Here is a 24513-nt window from a genome sequence, read left to right on the forward strand (position 1 = left end):
AAATAGAATTAAATATCAAAAGCAATTGTCAAAATGCTCATTTTTATTAAATCGATGCTAAGAAAAAGAATTTTAGGTAACTTCGAAATATTTTCAAGAAATTTTTGAAGATTTTCGGAAGATTTAATGTTTTCAAACTTCCAACATTTGGTTTATTTTATTTAAATAAAATATATTTAGTTAAAACATTATAAATAAAATTTAAATAAATGAAAAAAATAAATTAAAAACTTTTAACTTAAAAAAAAAAAATTAAAAGAGAAAATTTTAGTAAAATATTTTATTATTTTAAATTTATTTTTTTATGATTTTTCTATTAAAAAAAATTCTTATTTTTAAAAATTTTTTAAAAATCTCTAATGCTTTTTCTAAAAAAAATTATTTTCACAAAAGGTTGTTGTGAATATTTAAAAAATTAAAAAAATTTTTTTTTTTTTTTAATTAAAAAAATTAAATAAAACTTAAATTATAAAAAAAAATAATTTGCTTGCTAATAAAAACAACGTGTGCAAAATATTACTGGAAAATTAAAAAAAAATAATTTAAACTTAATTTCGTGAAAAATATAATAAAATTTAAATTTTTGTAAGTTAATAATTAAATAATTTTTAATAATTAATAATTTAATAATTAATAATTTTTATAAATTTAATATTTGAATTTAATTTAAAATAATTAAAAATTTTAAATTTGATTTTAAAATAATTAAAAATTTTAAATTAATTAAAAATTTTAATTTAATTTTATCAAAAACCATAACTAAACCATCAGCAAAATATAAAATTTTATGTGAAGCTCCACTTTTTATGCAACATCAACATAGAAAGTGAAAAAAATGTAACACTTTTTTTTTATCGTTCATTGTTTTTATTTTTTCCTATAACACAAATTATATATTACCTCATTTCCAAAAAGAAATTAATTATCAAAATCATTCTTCTTAAACCATCTCTTTCAAAAAATAAAATAAATCAGAGCAACGGATGCACACCGAAGTAACGCGCATGGACATGGCTAGTTTCATATGCGCAGAAATTATGAACTCACAGCTACTACCTACATTATGTTATACACATCTTTAATGAATGAATTTGTGTGTATGGTTGGTGTTAGTGAGAGTGAATTTTTCCTACGATACCACTACATGGCAGTTACTACGTAGGATAATTTTTTTTTATTTTTTGGCGAAAGTATATTGAGAGTTGTGACAATAATTCATTTTTTTGGCATGATTACCTAAGTTTTATTTTTCGATGACAGTATTTCTCGTACTCGTGATAAGACGAATTTTTTTGTTTGTGTGTATATGAATAAATCACTTGGTCTTGCATGAATTGACTTTTTCTTTTACGCCGGTCACTGATAATTTTTTTTGTAGTAAATGTGTATAGTTTATATAAATATGTGTAAGCCCACATCATATATATCTACTGTGTATATAACAATGGTGTGTGTGTGTTCCTTGTATAAACATATATATACGATGTTGTATGTACTCGGAGTGAGCCATATGTTTATATGTCTATATATATAAAGAACTTTTTTTGTTTTGTCTGTCGCCGCTCCATACACATAGAAATATCGAAATTCGTTTTCATTTTCAGTCTGTTTTTGACTGTTGAGAAGTAAGGTTTAGTTTTGAATTGCGCTATCCTGTGTGCTGCCGAAATATACAAGTTGTGTGTAGAAAAAAAAACATTTAGTAACTTTTATATATATAAAGAAAACAGACACAGTCCTGAAATCGATTGATATATATTCGTATCAAACACAACAAAAACAAAACAAAAATTGAAGAATTTTAGTGATAAAAAATTTATACATGTGTTTTGAGCAAAAATATTTTTTTTCCATATTTTATTTAAAATAGTTTATATAACTAAATAATGTCTTGATAATAATTTAAAAAAAAAATATTTTTTTTTTTATGAAAAGTGAAGAAAAATCCTAAAAATAATAAAAACAACAATTATTATTATTATTACTTTACACATATGGATGATTAAATAAATTAAAGATATATAAAGAAAAAAAATCCAAAATAAAAAGTGAAAAGAGTGCAAAAAGCTGAAACAGGTTCTTGTTTATATATATAAAAAAACGTAAATATATATGTAAGTCAAGTCAGGTTACAAGCCGATTCATGTTTTTTTTGTGTTTTTATATAAGTAAATAAATATTGTATACAACAAGTCTTTTTTTTTTTGCCGTAATGTTTTGTGTGGTGCGAGAGCCTCCACTCCATAAGCTCTTTAAATATAAAATTAAATTCAACAACACGCACCATATTATTTATTTTAAAGATACTTTTTTTTCATATCTCCTCTCCGCTGCTGCTGCTGCTGCTACTACAAGCAACGATGATTATTTTTATATACAAAATATATATGTTATATATATTTATATATGTGTACTTCTAAAGACATGTTAGTTTATATTTTTAACATATGGATGCGCGTGTTTGTGAATTTCAGTGTGTAAATCATGTTTTTTGTTTTTTTTCGTGTATTGTGAAAGAAATAAAGCACCACAAAAATATCTCAAAAATTGAGTAAATGCAGTAGAAATCATCTTGGTCGATTTTATCAATTTTCGGACTTAATACAACGAAACAAAAAAAAATGGGATTACGAGAATACATGACTTCATAAAAATATTTTTAAATATTTACAAAAAAAAAAATTACGTATGTATAATCTTAAAAAGGTCGTTTCTTATATTTTTTCGTATTTTGAACAAATATAATGATAGTGAAAATGTTCGACTTACTTTGTTGAAAAAATATTGTGTATACAAATGAATTTTAAATAAAATCTCCGCGCAAACGAGATTCGGTATTTATGACGACACTTTATGTGTTTTTACTTACTGCTCGATGTTATGTATGTTAATGAGTTCACTTTTGAGGTTGCTTGATCTTTTTATTAGAGAGATGAATGGAAATAATTTCTAATATTAGCGCGATAATACATATACAGAAAGTTTAAAGTGAGAAAATAACGAAAACAGAGATTTTTGCATACGAAAACAATTGTATTTAATTAGACGTAATAAACTTTTGACTTCAATATTGATAGGAATTAAATATTTTTCATTTCTAAAAAAAATATTTTAAACTGAAAAAAATCATGTAACATCAATAATAATAATAAAAAAATGCAATATATATATAGTACATTGAACTTACAAGATTAGATAAGATACTGTTGATTTAAAAAAAATAAATTTTAACCTTATCTCGTATAACGGATTTTTTTTTTTTGCAGAAATGAATCGATTTTGACCTTAGATATTGATTTTTTTCATTAAAAAAATATTTTCTACAGTTATATCGCTTATTCATCAATTATATTTCCAGTAAAATGTGTCAAATAACAATGACTAAGTGGCAAGAAAGTTTTTTGCTAAAAAATATTTTCAATAATTAATATTTATTTTTTTTTTACTACAAACAACGAAAAAAAAAACTACAACAATCGATTGTTTATGAAAATAAACATTTTTACACAAGAAAAACAAAAAATAATAATTTTTAATAATAATAAAAAAATTCATGTATGTTTTTCTTTTGTGTTTATAAATAATAAATATGTTGTGTTATCATAACTGTCACTGCCGTGTTTTATTATTTGCGCGTGAAAATCAAACAAAAATCGTCATTGTTCGAATTTGTGGCAAAAAAATAAAAATTTATATTCAGTATTGAAACAGGATGGGAATAATGAAGTGATAATAATAAAAATCAGCATTTTTTGCGTCAATTCATTCAAGGAGAGTTCAGTCATTTTTTTTTTTTAAATAAATCATATACAAAAATATATGCAAAATATACAAAAAAATAATAATATTTATTAAATATTTTATAAAAATAACAAAATAAATAAAAATGTAAAAAAAAATAAATCAAATTAAATAATTTTTTAAAATAATGTGGTGAAGAACAAAAAAAAATAAATTAAAATAATAAAAAATAATTTTAAACCAGGCGGGATTACAAAAAATTCATAACCATTATGAATCATAAAAGTACCAATTCATGTACAAATATGCGTTCATATCGTTCATGAACGTTCATAACGTTCATAAATGGTAATAATTGATTCATAATATTCATAATTGTTCATAATTTGTTCATAATTTTTCTAAACAAATTATGAATTTATGAAGAATGGATTTTATAAAAATTTTGTTTTTAGTGAAAAATTTTAAAATATAATTAATTTTTTGTCGAAAACATGTTTCAAGTGAAATAAAAAATTATTTTTCAAAATTTAGATAGATTTGGATGAATTTCGAATTTTCAATTGTGGAAATCAGTCGTTTTCTGAAAAATTTTAAAAGCAAACTGCCCTACAATTGAAAGTTTTTTGAGATATTTTTTAAAAATTACATGAAAAATTTCATAAAAATGTTAAGCATTTTTAGTTTATTTTCAAAAAATTAATCTTTATTTATTTTAGCGAATATTAAAATTTTAGAATTTTAAAAACTATTAATTTAAAATTGTATGCTAAATGTAATTTTATATTAAAATTTTCTAAATTAGATTTAGAAATTCGAGCAACTCCCAACAATTAATTTAAATATTTGATCATACGGGAGCAAGTATTCCAAAAATTAAAAAAAAAAATAAATCTAAAATTTATTAATTTTCATAATTTATAAAAGTTCTGAATTATTTTTATTTCCGAATGTCATATTTTACATCGAAAATTATATTAAGATTTTACAAAAATCTTTTCATTTCAATGAATCATTTTTTGCACTATTGATGAATCACACGAAAATTATGAATTATGAATATTATGAACGTTCATTCTCTCGTTACACGTACAAATTTACGTACACGCTATAGCGTTCATAATGCGTTCATAATCAAATTTCGGTTATGAACGTTATTACCGTGGTAATATGAATTCATGAGTAATTTTCCTGATTCATAACTGAAACGATCTCGCCTGGATTTTAAATTAAATTAAATAAAAATATACAAAATTTAAATTAAATAGAGCTTAAAAGAGTAAAAAAAAAATATTTTTATAAGTAATAATGAAAAATCGAGTGCATCAAAATATTTTTTTTATTTTTAATAAATTTAAATAAAATAATAATTTAAATTTTTAATTAAAAAAATAAATTTTAATTAAAATAATTAATTAATTTAATTAAATTTAATTAATAATTAATTAAAAATTTTAATTTTTAATTTAATAAATTTAAAAAAAAAAATTTTTTTTTAAATTATGATTTTTAATAAATCAGTCATAAAATAAATAAATAATAATAAATATAAAACAAAAAATGTTACCTTAATTTATAAAAATGAAAAAAAATTAATTGTAATGACAACCCAACTTATCAATTTCGTATTATTATAATTGAAGAGAATATTGCGTGACATTTACTTAAACTCTTTATTTTTATTAACAATGCGGTTTATTTACGGTCAGAAGTAAAAATACTTTGCGGTGCATTCATTTAACGACAAAATATCGGTCAACAATGCCAACGAGCAACGCACCCCATACTATATTATGAAATTTGTGTTAACATGCGAGCTTTCTTAAAAAAAAAAAATAAAATATACACAAAATAAAATGAAATCGTAAAAATAAAATAGATTATCACAGAATGGACTATAAACTATGTCACTTCAATAAAATATAATAAATAATAATAAATAAATATAACAATGCATTCACAAAAAGTGCATTATCACATCGCGACAAAAAAAAATTCCCACTAACCATAGATTAGTCGGTAGTAACAAGATGTATTTATGTATGAACTGTAATGTACTCAATTTCTTGATTTTGATAACGAAAGTTTTTTTTTGTATCACGCAAACTTAAATAACATGTGTTACTTTATTACTAACATGGATTACATTTCATCGTATCTCGCCACTCGCCACAACAAGTACTTGACTCGTGTGCATTCATATTTAAAATAAAATAAATTTTATAAAAAAAAAATGTGTTATGCAACTTCTGATAACTGTCATTTATTATTATTATTTATATATAATAAATATGTTTATAAATATACAACAAAAAATAAATAAATAAATTTACTTGTCTCAAGTCACGACGACGACGGACAAATTTATTATTTAGGAGTAAATATTTTTTTAAATTGCATTAAATAAGTCGCTTCGTTAAATGTTGAATGTTATATATGTTGCATTTAGTTTATCAATAAATAAATAAATTGTTTAGTAGACCATGTTTGTACTCATGTTGCTAGTCTACTTCACTTTTTTTTGTTGTTTCGTTCGTCTTTATTATTTTTTTTTGTTCGTCTTAGAGAGAGAACGAGGAGCGAGACGTGCCGTCGTCGTCATATTGTCTGCACCAAAATTAAATTTCGGGTGAAAAATTAAAAGAATTGTTTTTTTTTTTATTTTTTCGTCTGTGTTTGTGACTGTGAACGAAAAAAAAAATAAAATAAAACAAAAAAAAATTAACATATTAAAAATAAATAGAGAAAAGGTCCTACAACTGTCTGACCTAGATATTCTTTTTATCGTGTGCATGTGACTGACTGTGTTTTTTTTTCGTCACAAAAAAAAATCGAGAGAGACACGAAACCGGTTCATTTTAATTTATTTAATGAAAAAAAGGTGTGAATGGGAACGTCAAATAAGGATCTCAAAATTCAGAGTTCTGATTTTTTTCATTAATAATTTTTTTTTATAAAAAATTGTTACTTAATATTTTTTTTTATTACGAAACTTACGCTAGAATAATAAAAATAATAATCAATTATAATTAAAACAAACAAAAAAAAAATTAATAATAAAATATTTTTTTTATTGGTAAATGAGCCAATACGATAAGTTATTGTTGCAGTTATTACAAAAAAAAAATTATTAAATAATGATAAAAAAATGCAACAGCACACCTTCAATACTACCATCATCATCATCATCACCATGCACAATAGCAACAGACACGCATTCATAATTTCGCTTTCAATATTATTATTTTTTATTTTTTTTTCTCTCTTAATCTGTAACAACAGCAACAACAACGCGTAGCGTCCTACAAAAGCATAATATGAAATAATAAAATAATTGCTATTACATTGAACTAATTTCTGCTATTTATGGTTATTGATATACATAAATATACTACATGAAAAAAAAAATTACGTATTTCTTAACGCTCTTAATGCATTCGTTCTACGAAACGAGAGATGTGTGAAAAAGATAAGTAAAAAAACTGGAATATCGTTGTTGTAGTTTTTTTTTTTGATAAGACGTCGACGCGACGCAAGTTTATGGAAAATTTTTCAAGCATTATTTATTTATATTTTTTTTTTTCGTTAGAATCATGAGTTGAGTTAATTTATTTGGCTCGTTAGTTTGAATAAAAGAATTTGATAGAAAAATTGTGATAAAAAAAATAAATTTTACGAAATTAAAAAAAAATCTTCAAAGTTAAATTTAAATTAAAAAAATATTAATAATAAATTTGATAAATTAAAAAACTTAAAATAATTTGAAAAAATTATTTAAAAAATCTCAAAAATATAAAAAAAAATTTTTATCATAAAATTTTTCAAGGTAAAAGCGAGTTTTTCAAATTTAATTTTTATAATGAAATTTAATGTTTTTTTTAATTTTTTTTTATAAATAAATTTTAACAACTTAATATTAATTTAATTATTTTTTTAAATTTATTTTTAAATACCTAAATGTTTACTTTTTATAACTGATGATTCCTTTTTTTAAATAATTTTTTTTAATATTTTGTTCTTATTTCCTTACTTAATTTTTAAACTTGCTTTTAAAATTTTAATTAATTAAAATATTTTTATTGATCATATATTTTTTTATTTATTTTTTAATTTTTTTTCAGTTTTTTAACAAAAAAAAAAAAAATATTAAATTAAAAATTTTCTGTCATTAAAAAAAATATATTCTATTGCCTCAAAAAAAAAAACATTTTTAAACTAAAATTTAGAATTCAAACAAAAAAAAACAGTCCAGTTCATAAATATTTCATTTTTGCCTGTATTGGTTTTGCTCAATATTTGTTCACATAAACAAACAACATTTTTAGGCAAAACAAAAAAAAAATCTCGTTTGATCATGTGACAGTTTTGTGATTAATTTTCTGAGAAATTTCCTACAGAATTCCCAATAAATTCACTCTTATCAACCGTTTCAGCACGACATCAAATCACCAGACCTCAACATTGCCCCGAAAAAAAAAAACTTTTTTTTTCTTGTTAATATTTATTTATCATACATTAATTCTGTGATTGTGAAATACATTTACTGTGGTTGAATGACGAAATTGGCCTTGACAGTGAAAAAAAGAAGCAAGCAATTGAGAACGAAAAAAAGCATGTTGTTGTGTTATTATTCCTATAGATATGTATATGAAGCAATTTTTGTCGTTGAAAATAATAACAAAAAATAAAATAATTGAAGAGCTTCGCACAATTTTCACACAAAGAAAGACCGGCAAAGCTTTTAGTGTCTTAAAAAACTCACGAAAACAGGTTCTAAGCTAAGATTCTAAGTCGCAATTTCCGAATTTTGTCCCACAAATGCGTAATATCACGCAGAAAAACATATTGAGTGATCAATTTAGCGTGATTTTTTCTCACACAGAATTTACTCAACAATAACAAAGTACAATAATGATGATATGAATATATATGGGCTAAAAAAAAGCTATAACAGGGTGTCATTTGGTTGCTTTTTCTTGCGAATCAGGACTATTTTAAGGCATTTTGAAATATTTCAGAATATTTTTAAAATTTTTCTTAAAGTTTTAATTATTTTTTCATTTTTAGATGAAATGGAACAAAATATTCTTTTTTTAATCCAATCAAAATTTAATAAGGGAAGAATACAAATTGTGTAAAATTTATTTTAATTGAAAATTTATTACAATTATTTTATTAAATTTTAATTTCAAATTTTAAAGAAAAAATTAACTTAAATTTTTCAAAAACAAAATACTTGAAATATTTTAATTTTGTCAGGTAATTAATTTTTGCAACAAAATATTAATTTTAAAAATATTTATTAAATACCTAGATATTTTTTAAAAAAAAATATTTATTTTGATTTTTTAAAAACTTTTTTGTATTAATTTTAAAAAAATATTTTAAGAGCAAATAAAAAATTTATTCAACTTTTAAAAAAATTCAAACAAATTGGAGTTAAAAATATTGGAATTAAAATTTGAAAATTGGAGTTGTTGGTGAATTTGTTTCATCAATTGTTGAAAATTCCAAAACGAAATTTTTGATTGAAACGAATGAAATTATTTAAAATATATAATTTTTGGAATTTTGAAACAGCTGTGAAATGAATATTTTTTGAATTTGCAATTAATTTTATTTTATTTATTTTGACAAATTTAAAAAATTAAATTAATTCAATTAATTTAATATAATTAAAAATTATAAAAAAATTAATTTTTTATTAAGTTGCTTACTTAGTAAAATTTTTTACAGCTTCAAATTAATGTAATTTTTCTTAAATTTCCATTTTATTTAATTTTTTTTGTCCTTTAAATTTTTCGAAAAAAAAAATAAATAAATTTATTAAATTTACCATTAAAAAATTTTCAAAAAATTTCCAAAAATTATGAAAAAATGCTAAAATTTTTTTTTAATTCGGTGCAATTAAAACTTCTGCACTAAATAATGTATTTTAAAATTAGATCCTGAAACTAGATCCATGAGACACCCTGTACCTCTGAGGATGTATTCACCAAGCTGCCGAAAAATTGTCATAACAATAATTCTTGATTGTGTAATTTTTCGGCTGTCATTTTTTTTCGTACATTTTTTTATTGAATTATTGCCACGAAAGTGACATGTTTACTCTGAAATTAATCCTAAAATGTCTCAAACAAACACTTTTACTGCGCGTTGTCTTGTTCAATGTTCACGAGCATTCTTCAACTAACAAATATTTAATGGGATTAAGTAAACAATGAAATAAATTCGCAACAACCTCCTTCGTACCTCTTATCTCAGAGTACCACTTAGCTGCACTCATTTCGTGTGTGATTACCATTATCAGTAACTTTATTAATATTAAATGCAGTCACATAATAAATTTAAAAAAAAAAGTGCGATAACGATTTTTTTTTCGATTTTCGGCGTTAATATTGAACGGAAATCGAGTCAAATTTCGTCAAATAATTTTGTGTTGAGTAAGAAGAAAAAAAAAGTAGAGCTACTGTGTGGGCAATAATAATAACAACAATAATGATGATGATGAAAGACGACAACGACAACAAAAAAATTCTACACAGAAGAAGATAACTCGTTTGCTGCTGCTGCTGCTTGTTGCTTCTCTGTGGACGACGACGACGACAGCAACGACAACGCACAAGATAAAAAGACCTTGAAAATGAACGCTAGGTCAATGGTATATCATCGCAGCCGCAGTTTCAACCACGTTTTTGGGTTGATTTTTTTTTGTTTTTGTTTAATTTTGGAATAAATTTTAAAAAATGTTGTTTTTATGATAAAATGATTCATCAGCGAGATAAGAGACGTGCTTCGTATCGCGACGTCGTCCAAAAATAAATAAAAAAAATTCAACGTAAAAAAATCCAAAAATGACCTAAAATGAATCCAGTTCAAAATAATAACAACAAGACGTCGCAAGACGAAAACGACGAAAAAAAAAACAAAATAAAGCATGATGACTAAAAACAAACCAATAAACGTAATAAATATTAAAAATAAATGCTCTAGAAATGCTCTATTTGTGTGTGAGTGAGTTCGAAACTGCGTGTGCATATTATTATTATTATTAAATTTGTCTGTGTCGCACAGCATGCATCGCGCGCGCACACACAAACTCGTTTTTTTTCGAATATATGCGAATATACTTGACTCACGAGTATTTATTTTCACTTTCATATGAGGCGAGTCTATGTGTGAGTCGGATTTTTTTTTAGTTTTGATTTTCGTGAATACTTTGTTCCAAAAATTGTGCATCAATTTTTCTTAAAGGGGTAACTTTTTTAAGAGATTTAAGTCAAGTTGTAGATGAAAATAAAGCAGAGACAGAAAAAAAAGAGAGACATTATTGTCTTCCAACCCCCGTCTAGACAGAATCATATCATAAGGTCACCTTTAACTGTATAAAAATTTTGTAGTCTGATTTTTTCCATCTCGTCTTCTCTCTCCGATGATATTCTTTTGCGTCTGCTTAGTTTTTATTTTATTATTATTATTATATTCAAGTCTTTCTTTATTTTCGTGCATGTCGCTTTTTACCGCATTTCGAAGAAAAAATGTGGTTTTTGCCATCCATTGGGTCACCATTAAGTTCTAAGTCACGTGGTTTGAAATTTTTTTGTCACGTGACTTTTTTGAATTTGTTAAGTCACGCAATTTGAAAATTTAAAATTTCATGAGTTTAAATTAAAAAAATTTCAGATCACGTGGTTTGAAAATTTCATATATCATGTACTTTGAAATTTTTAAGTCACGTGGTTTAAAAATTGTTTAGGTCACGTGACTTTAGAATTTCTCAAGTCAAGTGGTTAGAATTTTTTTTATTTAAGTTGTTGAAAAATTTATTAGGTCACATGGTTTGCAAAATTTTCATATCACATGATTTCAAATTTCTTTAGTATTTGGCTTTAAAAATTTTTTAGGTCACGTGGTTTGAAGTTTTCTTAAGTTACGAAGTTTAAAAATTTCTTAAGTCAAGTGGTTTTAAAATTTCGCAAGGACGTGATTCAAAAATCTCAGGTCACGTGGTTAAAAGATTAATCAAGTCACGTGACTTTTAAATTTTTTAAAAATATTCAGATCTATTTTAATTTTGTTTAGAAAAATTCTTAATTTTTAAACGGTTTTAATTTGTTTAGGTCACGTGGTTTGAAAAACTTTCAAGTCACGTGGGTTAAAAATTTCTTGAATCACGTGACTTAAAAATATTCTGATAAGGTGTTTTGAAATTTTTCTAGATCACGTGGTTTAAAAAATTAATCATGTCACGTGGTCTGAAAGATTTATCAGGTCACGTGGTTAAAAAAATATTTTTTTAATAAATAGAAATCCAAATGTGCCAATATCTTTGGTTCTTCTCCGAATGAAAACTTTGTAAATTTTTTCTTCATTTCATGCAAGATTATTTTTAATTTGTACAAAAGATATCGCAAAGCATAAAAATGCATCAAAAACGATGACACGGGATGACAACAACACAATCCCGTATCAGACGACGAGCATCAGCTTAAAAATATTGTATTTCAATGCCAAATAAATTATGGATATGATTGCTGCTGTTGCATATTCGTGGCATCGTCAAGATCAAAAAGTACGTGCAACATAAAATTATTTAAAAAAAAAACTTTGTCTGACGAGTAGTAGTAAACTTTTTGTTTCCGGTCCAGTCGCGGGAAGCTCCATTAATTCTGATGTTTATGGTAAGAAGACGAACATAATTAGTAAATATTTGACGGTCTACTGTTCCAATCGCCGCACCTCATATTTCGCGTTTCTTTCTTACCGTACATCGTGTACATGCGAGTAATAATAATAATCAAAAGTAAATTGATATGAATTTATTTAGCATTAACAACAATAGTGAGTAACGCCATTTTGACTGTTTTTTCTTGGTGTCTTCATAAAAAAAAATATAAAACAAAACAAAAACAATTTTTTTAACAAGGTGTGTGATTTGCATGATAATTTGAGTGTGGTTTGTTGAACGAAAACTTGTAGTAAATTATGAGTTCAAATTTTGGTACAGTTGAAAACGAAAGCGTGATTTTTTGGTTCTATGGAATGCACGCATAAAATTTTAAATAACATAAAAAGAATAAAAAAAAACAATACAAAAAGAATTTTAAATGACTGGTTTAAGGAATAATTTTAAGAATTTAAAATTGCCCAGTTTATGCCATTCTTTAGAGCGACTTTAACTTTTTCATTTTTTTTATAGTTATAAATTTAATAATTTATTTTTTTATGGAATTAATAATTTGTTTTAAATTTGAAAATTAAATTTTTATGAAATTTTTAATTTAATTAAATTTTATTTATTTGAATTTAATTTTTTTTTTAAATTCCAGAATTTTATTTTTATTAAATTTAATAATTTTTACGTTATAATTTATAAAAATTAAAAAAAAATTAATTAAAAAATTAAATTTCTTTAAAAAAAATTTTTAAAATTAATAATTTTTATTATATTTTTTTTTATTTATTTGAACATATTAATTTTACATTATAAATTCAAAATTAAAAAAAAATAATTAAATAAAAAAAAATAAATAAATTAAAAAAAAATTATTTCAAATATTTTTTAATTTAAAAATATTAAAATAATATAAAAAATAATAAATTGAAAAAAAAACACATAAAATAATTTTATTAATTAAATTATTATTAATTTAATTTTTATGAATTTTGTTAAAAAAAAAAAATTAATTTAAAAAAAAAATAATTAAAAAATATTTTTGTGAATCATTTAAAAAAAATGTTCATGCCAATAATAACATCTGCACGTGATTAAACCTGTACTAGTTCTTCTTGTTCTCCTTCAAATACTTGCGATAAACATTTTTACAAAGTAATCTTTTCGTATTATTTATACCTACCTCTCAACAAAATCAACTTAACGAGCCACTAAACGAAACTTAATTGGCACGTGGAACGAATTCAATTGCAAATTTCCTATAAGAAGTGTAACGTTTCGTATTATAATGTTATCAAAACATATCAAATTGTGCTAGATAAAGAATATTTTTAGAATCCCCCGTAACGTTGCACAACGTGTTTCGGTTTCAGCCTAGTTATTCGCTGCATCTACACGAAAAAAATTTAAAAATATTAACATGTTATCTCGTATTTACTACAGTTTTTTACTACTTACGATTTTATTTTTACGTCTTCTTGCCATACTTACAGACCTACGAACGAGAGAAAAAAAATGCATTCAAATGCGCAACTGCATAAAATTATTACATTATATATCTACGACACACATGCAGCAGCGGCAGCCTACAACAATGTGCATCGTCGTATGCACCAAATGCAAGTCAATTATATATGCAGTTTAGAGTACGGTCCATGACCTGCCGCAACTTATGTGACCCATTTATAGACAAACTAAATATCAAATGCAAACATGTAGCAGACGACAGATATAATTTACATGTTGTTTTTTTCTTGTTGCACACAAAAAGTACCTACGTACGGACGAAAAAGTGCAGTTGCAATTGAATGTAATAATATTATTTAATATTTTATGTGTGATTATTATTAGCATTGTTTTATGGGCATTTGGTTTCTTGTTCGAGTGATGTGATACTTTTTGTTTCCTTTTTTGTTGATGCGAGAGAATGATTTTTTTTTCTTCTTTCGTCTTTAGAAACTGAAAGTACATATTGTGGTTAGTTATGTATATCAGTGAACAGGGTTCGGAAAATGTCAAGTTTTTTTTTACTTATTTTTTTTTAATAAATTGTGGATTTTAAAATAAAAGAAAAGAAAAATTTTAAGGAGCAAAAAAAACTGTTTTAAATTAGAAATCAAATATTTTTATTTTTTAAATTAAAAAATTATTTTATTTAATATTTTAAAATTATTTAATAATTTTTTTAATAAAATTTTAATAATTTTAAAAAATAGTTTTTATTTTATTAAAAAATTGATTTTAATGAATTATTTAATTTTAGAATACCACACATAATTATAATTAACTCTTTTATTAAATTATTAAATTTATTTGAAAAATAGGTATAGAATTTTTAAATTTATTTTATTAAACAACTGTTTTAAAAAATTCAAACTAAAAAATTAAAAAAAATATTTATATACCACACATAATTCTATAGTGAAAAAAAATTTAATTAATTTTAAATTTATTATTTAAAAAAAAAATTAATTAATTTAAATTTTTTTTCATTAAATTTATTTTTCAAAACGAATTAAAAATTTTTTTTTTAATTAAAAAATTTTTTCAAAATTTACTAAATGAAATTTTTTTAATGAAAAATTTTTTATTTTATTTTGAAAAATATTTTTTTTTGTTTAATTTAAAATTAAATTTAATTAGATAACCTTTTTTTAATAAGATAAAACATAATTCATTGTTTTTTTAAATTTTATTTCTATTTTAAAAATTTCGTTGAATAATTTCTTCGATAAATAAATAAGCAAAAAACTGATTTATTTTCTTTTACATTTTATTAATTTTGATGAATATTTTATTAAAAAAAAATTAAAAAGTAAAAATAAAATAAATAAACAACCGAATTTTTTAAGTAAATTTGCACTTCAAACAATCATTCACTTTCACAATTCGCGTTAAATAAAAAATTAATTTATTTCCAATTATTATCTTAGCACTCCACTTTTTATTTACAATCTCATTAATATTCCAGTTCTCGTCTTGTCAAAAAAAAAAAACATTTCTGGTTATTTCTGGCATTTTTAATGCTAGAGTGATTTTTTGTAGACAAATAAATAAATAGCTTTGGACAGTGAAAGTGTTTGCCAAAAATTGAATTCTTGTTGATTTATTCATATTTAATTTGTAGAAGAGTGTCAAACATGATTAAATATTTTTTTTTGTCTCAAGTTATTTTATAATTTTTTTTCAAAACTTTCACTATCAACTAATGATGTTTTTCCATTGATTTCTTTGTAGGACTGCAAAATGCATCCAGGCGAAAATTTACGTGTGCCTTCGATAAACAATGACGATGACACGGGCAAATGGCAAACGGCACCAATCACCACAAACAACAATTCAAACAATAGTCTTAAGAATAGTAAGAATAATAATGGCATTTCTGTGATACGGTTTAACGGTAGTAGTAATGGCAGTAGTAATTTTAACAATGGGACAAGTGATAGAGGCAACACAGAACACAAGTGGCCGCCATTGTTGGGCGACGTGCAGCCCGTGCAGCTCCAACGTGATACCGACAGCTTGAAAAAGCACAAAAACAACAATGAATGGAGCATAATGGGCGGCGGTGGCGGCGGCGAGGACAAGAAACGCACTGGCAGTCTCAAAAATGGAAATGGTGGCGTTAGTACGCCCAAAAGTATACCGTACGAAAAGTACACGTCGTACTGGCCCGCATGCGAGGACACCAACGGGAAATTGTGTGGCAACAATAACGGCAGTTTGATCAACAGCAAAACCCTTTTGGGCAATGCGAATGGGTATCCGGCTGAATTGGAGTCGTTGACAGGTCGACGGAAAAAAAATTTGCAGGACGACGACGAGGATTGCGAGTCAGATGATGTTTCGCAGTGCGGAATTGGTGGCTGCCAACCACGATGGACGCGTTCATTTGCCTCGACGCACTGCTTTATGGTTGTTTTTCTCATCGCATGGGTATTACAGGTAGGTGATTGAACCCTTTCATCTGTGTACGTGCATTAGTATTTTTTTTTTATAACAAAGCACACGACACAGCGTCGCTCGTATATTTGCATTTATTGATTTTTTCCATGCCTTTTGATGTTATTTTTTTCGCTCGATTATTATTACGTGTCGTTAATGATTCACAATGAATTTTTTTTTGTTTGATACAATTAAGAATTAAGTAAGATATTTAAGTTGACACGAAACAGGGATTTGCTCGGGTCATTGACATCCCTCCCCGATGTTGTTGACTTCGTGCCCATAGTCACGTAATTCTAACAAATTTTTTTTATCTCTTTTTTTCCGAAAAAAAAATTGAAACAGGGAATGTACTACACATATTTCGTCAGCATGATCACCACAATAGAGAAATTGTTTCAAATAAAATCGAAAACGACCGGATTATTGATGAGCGTCGTTGAAATAGGTCAAATTAGTACATCGCTATTTTTAACATATTATGCGGGACGAGGTCACCGCCCTAGATGGATTGCATGCGGTATGTATGATATGCATTTTTTTTTTGTTTTAAAATATTCTGCTTCTGCCCCCATTTTGACGTCTTTGGTTCTCTCGACTGAGGCGAATGAATTTTGTATTTTCACTTTTTGTCAAAATATTTTTGGAAAAATTAATTTAATTTTAGGGAAAAAGAAATTTTTTAATTTAAGGTTGAACAATCTTAAACTCCCGTTTAAATTAAAATTATACAAAAAAAAAATTATTTTAATAACATATTTTCTACAGAAATTCAGGCTGCTTTGAATTTATTTATTTACTTTTGAAATGATGCAAGGTTTAAAAAATTCAAGCCAAAATTTTAAAAATTTCTAGAAATTATTTATTTTTTTTTTAAATATTTGTTTATTTTTTATTATTAATTTTTTTTTTCTAAAAACACAAAATCAATAATTTTTTTATGAATTTCAAAAAGTTCGTAATTTGGTTTTTTCTATTTTTTTTTAACTAATAAAATTAAAAAAAAAAAAATGAAAAATTAAGTTTTGCCTATAAAAATACAAAAATATTGATAAATAGTTAATAAATTTTTTAAAACCGTCATTTTTATTAAAAGTTCTTAAACACATTTTTTTTCACGTGAGAAAAATCGATTTTTCTTCAATTTTAATTTTAATTATTAATTTATTATTCAATCATTTAATTATTTTTAATTTTAGCAAATTCAATTATTAATACAATTTTTCTTAAACTTTGAGTTCGATTTAATTTTTTTTTAAATTTAATAAAAATTTTGAAATGCAAAAAAAAAATTAAAATTCAAAAACCGTTTAATTTTCTTCCAAAAATTAATAAAAAGTCAAATTTAATCGATTTTTAATTTTTTCTTTCAAAGCTTATTTCTCATAAGTTTTTCGGATTTAAATCACATAAAAATTTTTAAAGTTGAAGAGTTAAAATTTAAAAAAAAAATAAATAAAAAAATTTAAAAAAATTAACTTTTAAAAAAATTAAATTAAAATTATTAAAAATTATTTATTTAAATTTTTTTCCTCCTTTCATCGAAAATCCTTTTGTGACAAAAACTAATAAAATAAAATTTACTCACCTCAAAAAAAAAAAAATAAATAATAAAAAATTAATTATTCTTCCATCAACCTCAGGCACCGTGTTATTCGCCATCGCGTCCTTCGGCTGCACATTGCCGCACTTTTTCTACGGCGACCAGCTCCTCGAGGCCCATTTGAAGCTCAGCGGCCACATCAGTCGCTCGCAACTCGGAAACCTCAGCCAGAGCGAGTACACACTCAAAAATGCCCTGGCAACGGCCCAATCGAATCTCTGCTTGAACGAAACGACATCGATAACGTCCTCCTCCTCCTCCGCTTTCGAGAGCTTGATCGGAAGCCGCAACGAAGACTCGTGCGACAGCGACAACGTCAAACTGGAACAAGACAATCAAAACGACATTACCTCAATTGTGCTGGCAATTTTCGCCGTTTGCTTGCTGCTCATCGGAATTGGCCAAACAGCTGTTTCAACACTCGCGCTCCCGTACATCGACGATAATGTGGCGAGTCGCGAGTCACCTATTTATATCGGTGAGTCGTTGTTTTTTTTATCGTTTGAATTTTTTTTTTTAATGAAAAAAAAAAATATTTTTTTTCAGCTATCAGCATCGGAGTTCGAATCTTGGGACCGGCAGCTGGATTTATTTTGGGCTCAATTTGCACTAGCATTCCATATCCTAACCTCGATCCGTCAATCAAGACCACAGATGCGCAATTTGTGGGATCCTGGTATCTAGGTGAGTAGTGAGGTCGATGACCTGAAAAAAAAAATAAATAAAAAAAAAATCGAGGAACCGCCTCGATGACGTGCAAGTAATTCACGGAAAGCGATCTCGATTGTCATTCAATGCACTTTGGAATGCCCGAAACAGCGAAGAAATAATAATGATGATGATGTTTTAAATTTTTTTGTTTGTTTTGCAAACAAACAAGAGAGGTCATTAAATCTGGGAGTAGTAGTGCGTGTTTCGTTGCAATGCCTCTTTTATTTTATTTTGATGATTGATGACTTTTCTTCTCGTTTTATTTGCACACTTTGTACATTCCGTGCGCTTATGAATCATTTCACTTGGCCGAGCGAGAGGCGATCATTCAAAACGAGAAACGATGCAGAAAAAAAACGACCGAGACAACAGGTCCTGTTATGCGGGTTTCACATTATTTGCACGTGCACTGTGTAGCCGTTTGTGTTTCATTCATTTCCGTTACGCGATACGACGTGCGAAATGCGGTGCGGTGTGTGTTCTTTCTTCGTCGTCGTCACATGTACGCTGCTGCTGCTTCTTCTTCGTCTTCTATCGATATGCGCCGCGCGCGTCAACCTCATCAAACTCGGAAATAATGCATTCCAGATGGATTGTTGAACTCCAAAACGAAACGATGAGGGTGCAATAACCGATCGAATAACCTCTCGCTCTCTAATGCAATTTTTGTGCTTGATCTTACACATAATTTTGTTGTTCTTATGTTTTAACGGCAAGTTGCGGGAAATCTGAAATTATTATTTTTTTGGGCAATTTTATTCTTCTCAGATAAGAAAATAGCCAATGAGAAAAAAAATAATTAAGGCCGCTCCAAATGAAAATCAAAAATAAAGTCCAAATTTTTTTAAAATAAAATGAGGCAAAATGGGGGGCAAAATAAAAAAATTTTTTGAAATACTTTTTTCATACCAAATGACAAAATTTTATCAATTTTTGAGCGTTAAATAATATTTTTGATGTTTTTTTACTATTCACTATTCACTACAGAAATTTGCTTATTTAAAATAGATCTCAGAGTATTTCTTATTAAAACTTAAAGAAAAAAATTTCATAAAAAATAACTGTCAAAAAATTTTGAAAAAAAAATTTAATAATTTTATGAAAAATATTTTTAGAGAAGAAAATTTATGATAAAATATGATTTCCAAAACAAAAATTAGAATAAATTGAAAATTTTTCAAAAATTTTTTGGAAATTTCTTGAAAAATTATGAAAATTCACCCAAAAACAGTCATTTTTGGTTAAATTTTTAACTTTTTTTTTATTTTGCCCCATTGGATTTTCGACTTTTAAAATAGGGCATCGGACTTTATTTTTGATTTTCATTTGGAGCGGCATAAAAAATTAAATTAAAAAAAAAATCGACTTTGAGAGATTTTTATAAAAGAAATTATTTGAAAGATTTTTCACAGATTTTTTTTAAATTTTGTAACTCATTTTTATAATGCCACACATTTTTATTTTTGTTTTGTAAATGAAATTTTTTATAAACTAAAAAATATTTATTGACGATATTAAAATCTTTAATAAATTTTTGAAAAGATACTTAAAAATTTTTATTTTTTTTCTACTTTCGAAAACATTAAAAAAAAAATTAAGATTGCCTAAAATTTTATTTAATTATTTTTTATTCTTAGTATTTTTTAATTTTTTTATTTTTGTAAAAAAAATAATTTTATTAAATTAATTTTTTTTATTGAAACATTAGAATTTAATAAAATTAAAATGAAAAACATGTAAAAATAATAAAAATAAACAAGTAAAATAATTTTTTTAATGAAAAAAAATTAATAAATACCTAAATATAAAAAATAATTAAAAAATAATCGTTATCTACTTTGTATTTTATTTAGAATTTTTTCATATTTTTAATGAAAAATATTTTTTAATTTTCTGAAAATCTATAGTTCACTAATTTTTTAATTTTTAATATCAATTTTTTTTTGGCAAATAAAAAATTTAAGGACTTAAAATTAATTTAATGCTTAATTTCACATTTCTCGCAATTTCCTGCTGTTGCTGCTGCTGCTGTTTTCTTTATGAGTCGAATATAAATCATAGAATGTTGCGTATGCGTGTGTGTTTGTGTGTGCCATACCGGGCAATGACCTTTTATGTAAGGGATATCTTAATAATGCATCATCATTGCGTATTTCTTCGCTGCTCTTCTTATGTTTTTTTTATTGCGGTCCAATTTCCGCGAAATCAGGAAATTCCATTATGAATAGAATTAAATTCGTGGAAAATTACAAAAAATTCTTCTTCTTTCAGGTCTTCTTCTCGTGTCGTCGTGCATGGCCTTCACATCGCTAGCACTGTTCATGTTCCCGCGCAACTTGCGGGGCAATCGTATTCCGCCACCAAAGAATGTGCGTGCCATCGAGCCGGAAAAGAAACCGGAAGTTCGCACGGAAGAAGCTGCACCCAAATTTAAAGGTGAGTTCCTGTAAAATTTTTGAATGTTAAACTTTTTAATTTTTTTTTTCGATTTTTTTTTAGATTTTCCCAAAACCATCAAACGTCAGCTGAGCAACGACATCCTTATGTTCCGCACTGCATCGTCAGTCCTCCATTTACTGCCAGTTGCCGGTTTGTACACTTTCCTCCCGAAATACATGGAAACGCAGTTCAATCTGGCGGCCAGCGATGCTAATCTGATTTCGGCTTTTGGCGGAATTCTCGTGATGGGTGTCGGAATTGTCATTTCTGGCATCATAATTTTGAAATTTACGCCAACCGCAAAATCTGTGGCAGCCTGGATCGCATTCACGGCGATTATTTATTCCATTGGCATGGGAATTTTGATGTTCGTTGGATGTCCGATGAGTAATTTGGCGGGATATGAACAAGTCAAAGCGTTCCAGTAAGTTTTTTTAAAACGAAATTTATCAAAAATATCATCTAAAACTTTTTTTCTTGCAGAGATGCGCCCCGTGGATCCCTTTGCTCAAATGTCACGCAATGCTCGTGTTCCGCAGAGAACTTTTCGCCAGTCTGTGGTGCCAATGGAGTCACTTACTTCTCATCATGTCATGCCGGATGCTCGAATGTGGAGATCATATCGAAGGGAAAGAATGAAACGGCGCTTTTGTACAGCAATTGTTCCTGTCTGGATGATCAAACGTCGTATTCGGTCGTTGTGGATAATTTAGACTTTGGACAAGCTATTGGCGGATCGTGCGACGGTCATTGCCAGAAATTTGTAATCTTTATTTTGCTGTTTGCGTTCTTCGTGTTTGTCCATTCGAGCGGCGAAGTGGGCAGTATGTTGCTCATTATGCGGTGTACCGATCCAAAAGGTGAGATTTTTATAAAATATAAAAAAAAATTCTGCAATTAATTTGAAATTTGAAAAAAAAAAATAAAATTTTTATTGGATCTCAAATTTAATTGAAAATATTATTTACAAATATAATTATTTTTTTTACTATTTTTTTCATTTTTTTTGTAAATTAAAAATTTCAAAAATAATTTTCTGTTTGGCTTGAAATTTAAGAGCTTTCAGTAAGCTTTCGATAATTTTTTAATAAAAAAGGAATTTTTATTATTTTCCAAAAACTTTTTTGATAATAAAAACTTTTGAATTATCTAAAATTAAATCAATTAAATTAATTAAATTATTAAAGAAATGTTTTAAAAATTATTTTTAACATTTCTGATTAAAATTTTTATTAAAATATTTTTTTTTTAATTTTTATTTAGAATAATATTTCAATGAATTCGTGAAAAATTATTTCCGTAATTTTTCCAGTGCAAATTTCTAAAATTAAATTTAAATCTGTTTTAATTTTAAAAAAAAATTAACTTAAATATTGTTTTTTAATTAATTTGACTGAATATGAGTGAAAACAAAATTTTGTACAATTTCTGATAAAATTTAAAAATTATTTTGACTAAACATAATTTTTTTCTCAATTTTCAGACAAAGCCATGGCAATGGGAGTGATCCAGTTCGCCATCGGTCTCTTCGGCAATGTTCCTTGTCCAATTATTTATGGCGCCATCATTGACTCTGCGTGTCTTGTTTGGGAAACAGTTTGTGATAAAGTTGGAGCTTGCTCCTTGTACGACGGTGATACGTTCCGAACATTCTTCTTTGGTAAATTTATTAATGAAATTCATTTAAGAAAAAATTTCAATTCAATTTTTTTTTATTAAAGGTGCAACATCCGGCATCATGTTCTTGGCATTCATCATGGATGTGGTAGTTTGGAAAAAGGCAGATCGCATCATTATCGATCCCGAGGACTCGTCATCCTCTGAGACTGAATACGAAAAGGCCGAAACTTCGGCGCCCGAGTCGACTGTGTAGAAAAAAAAATCGCTCAACTTTTAAACAAAAAAAAAAAATATTTTTTATTCAAGATAATTGTTAAGACTTTCTTCATGTACAAAAAAACAAACAAACAACATACTTTCGAATCATTTCGAATATTACTTTTAATGTTGGCCGATTGTCCCGGCAGGAGATTGCAAAAAATTGTACATAACGGCATCTCTCCACGGACAATCACAAATTCCTACTTCAGAGAAAAAATTGTTATAATTTTTAATCAACTATTTTAATTATTATTATTCTTTAATGTTGAATAATTTTTATGCTATAAATATTAAATCATCAAGATTCCTTGTTTATAATTTTATCAATAAACAAATATTTAGACAAAGAGGTGGGCTGAAAAAAAAAAGTTACCGGGAATTCGGTATAAAATTGAAATTTTTTAAAAATATTTTAGAAAAAATCAATTTTAAGTCGAAAAAATTGACCGGCCCAGTCCACCTCTGTTAAGTTAGTTAATTAGTTCTTTTTAAAAAAGATGTAAAACAACAAAAGTATACTATTTTATTTTAATCTGCATCATTATGTCATAAGTTTTAATTCATTTCAATGAAGTTTTAGTAAGAAAAAAGTTCAAAAAAACAACGAATTTCGTTAAAAATAATATTTTACGATCTGTGAAACAGTTAAAAATAGAAAGAAATAGAAACTAAAGAGATCCCCTACTTATAAATATAATTTTACTATAAATTACAATAGTGGAAAATGTCTGATTTATGTAGGATAAGGGTGCCATGAACTTTTGTTGCAAAAGTCCAAAATGCGTGATTTGAAACAAAAAAAAAGTACAGAATAAGGAAGAAAGAAGGCTCAGATGTTATTTTTAAATTAAAAGTAAAATGCCAGTAATTACGAAAAAAAATAAGAATAAATATTTTTTAAGAAAATTTGTTGTTAGAATAAATGTAGTATGAATTAAATATATATGATAAAAATATTAATTTTTATATGAATGATAGTTGAAAAAGAAAATGTAAATTTTAATTGAAATTTTAGATTTTTAAGGAAATAAATAAAAATAAAATAATCATATTCAAAAATATTTGTGGAGTTTTTACTTGAAGGCGTATAAATTGAATTAATTTTATTTTTTTTCCCTCAAATTTTGACGAAAAAAATTTAACAAAATTAATAATAATGAAGAAGTATTTTTTTTTACTTGTTTTTGATTGAAAAATGTCAGTGTTTTTCACAAAACTTTACAAAAAAAAAAATAAATTTCTTCTCTTAAAAAATTTATTTTTCGAAATTTCTTGAATTTTAAGTCAAAATTCGAAAATTACGGAGGACATTAAAATTTATAATGAATCATCAAAAATTTAAAAACAAAACAAATAAAAAATTAAAAATTTTTATGGAATAAAAATTTAGAATTTAGTCATATAAGAAACAATTTTCACTGCAAATCCTAAAATTAGTCGTAATTTATCGTAAAAATTAAAAAATCTCGAGAATGAATTTTTAACAGTGTAAATTATTCTAGTACTACATTTTTGGTAC

At 25.5% G+C, this 24513-nt stretch overlaps 1 protein-coding gene across 1 annotated transcript; it reads left to right on the plus strand.

Moving 5' to 3' along the window:
- Positions 1-1961: 1961 nt before the first annotated feature.
- LOC134830910 (solute carrier organic anion transporter family member 74D) lies at positions 1962-23962 on the plus strand. The gene is made up of 10 exons (XM_063844523.1): positions 1962-2114; positions 15653-16360; positions 16706-16880; positions 18004-18441; positions 18510-18647; positions 20946-21110; positions 21174-21537; positions 21597-21973; positions 22597-22773; positions 22835-23962. The coding sequence occupies exons 2-10, from the start codon at positions 15662-15664 to the stop codon at positions 22984-22986; spliced, it is 2685 nt and encodes an 894-aa protein (XP_063700593.1). The 5' UTR covers positions 1962-2114; positions 15653-15661; the 3' UTR covers positions 22987-23962.
- Positions 23963-24513: the final 551 nt, after the last annotated feature.

The sequence above is a fragment of the Culicoides brevitarsis genome, chromosome 2 (genome assembly GCF_036172545.1).
Source record: "Culicoides brevitarsis isolate CSIRO-B50_1 chromosome 2, AGI_CSIRO_Cbre_v1, whole genome shotgun sequence".
Lineage (NCBI taxonomy): Eukaryota > Metazoa > Arthropoda > Insecta > Diptera > Ceratopogonidae > Culicoides > Culicoides brevitarsis.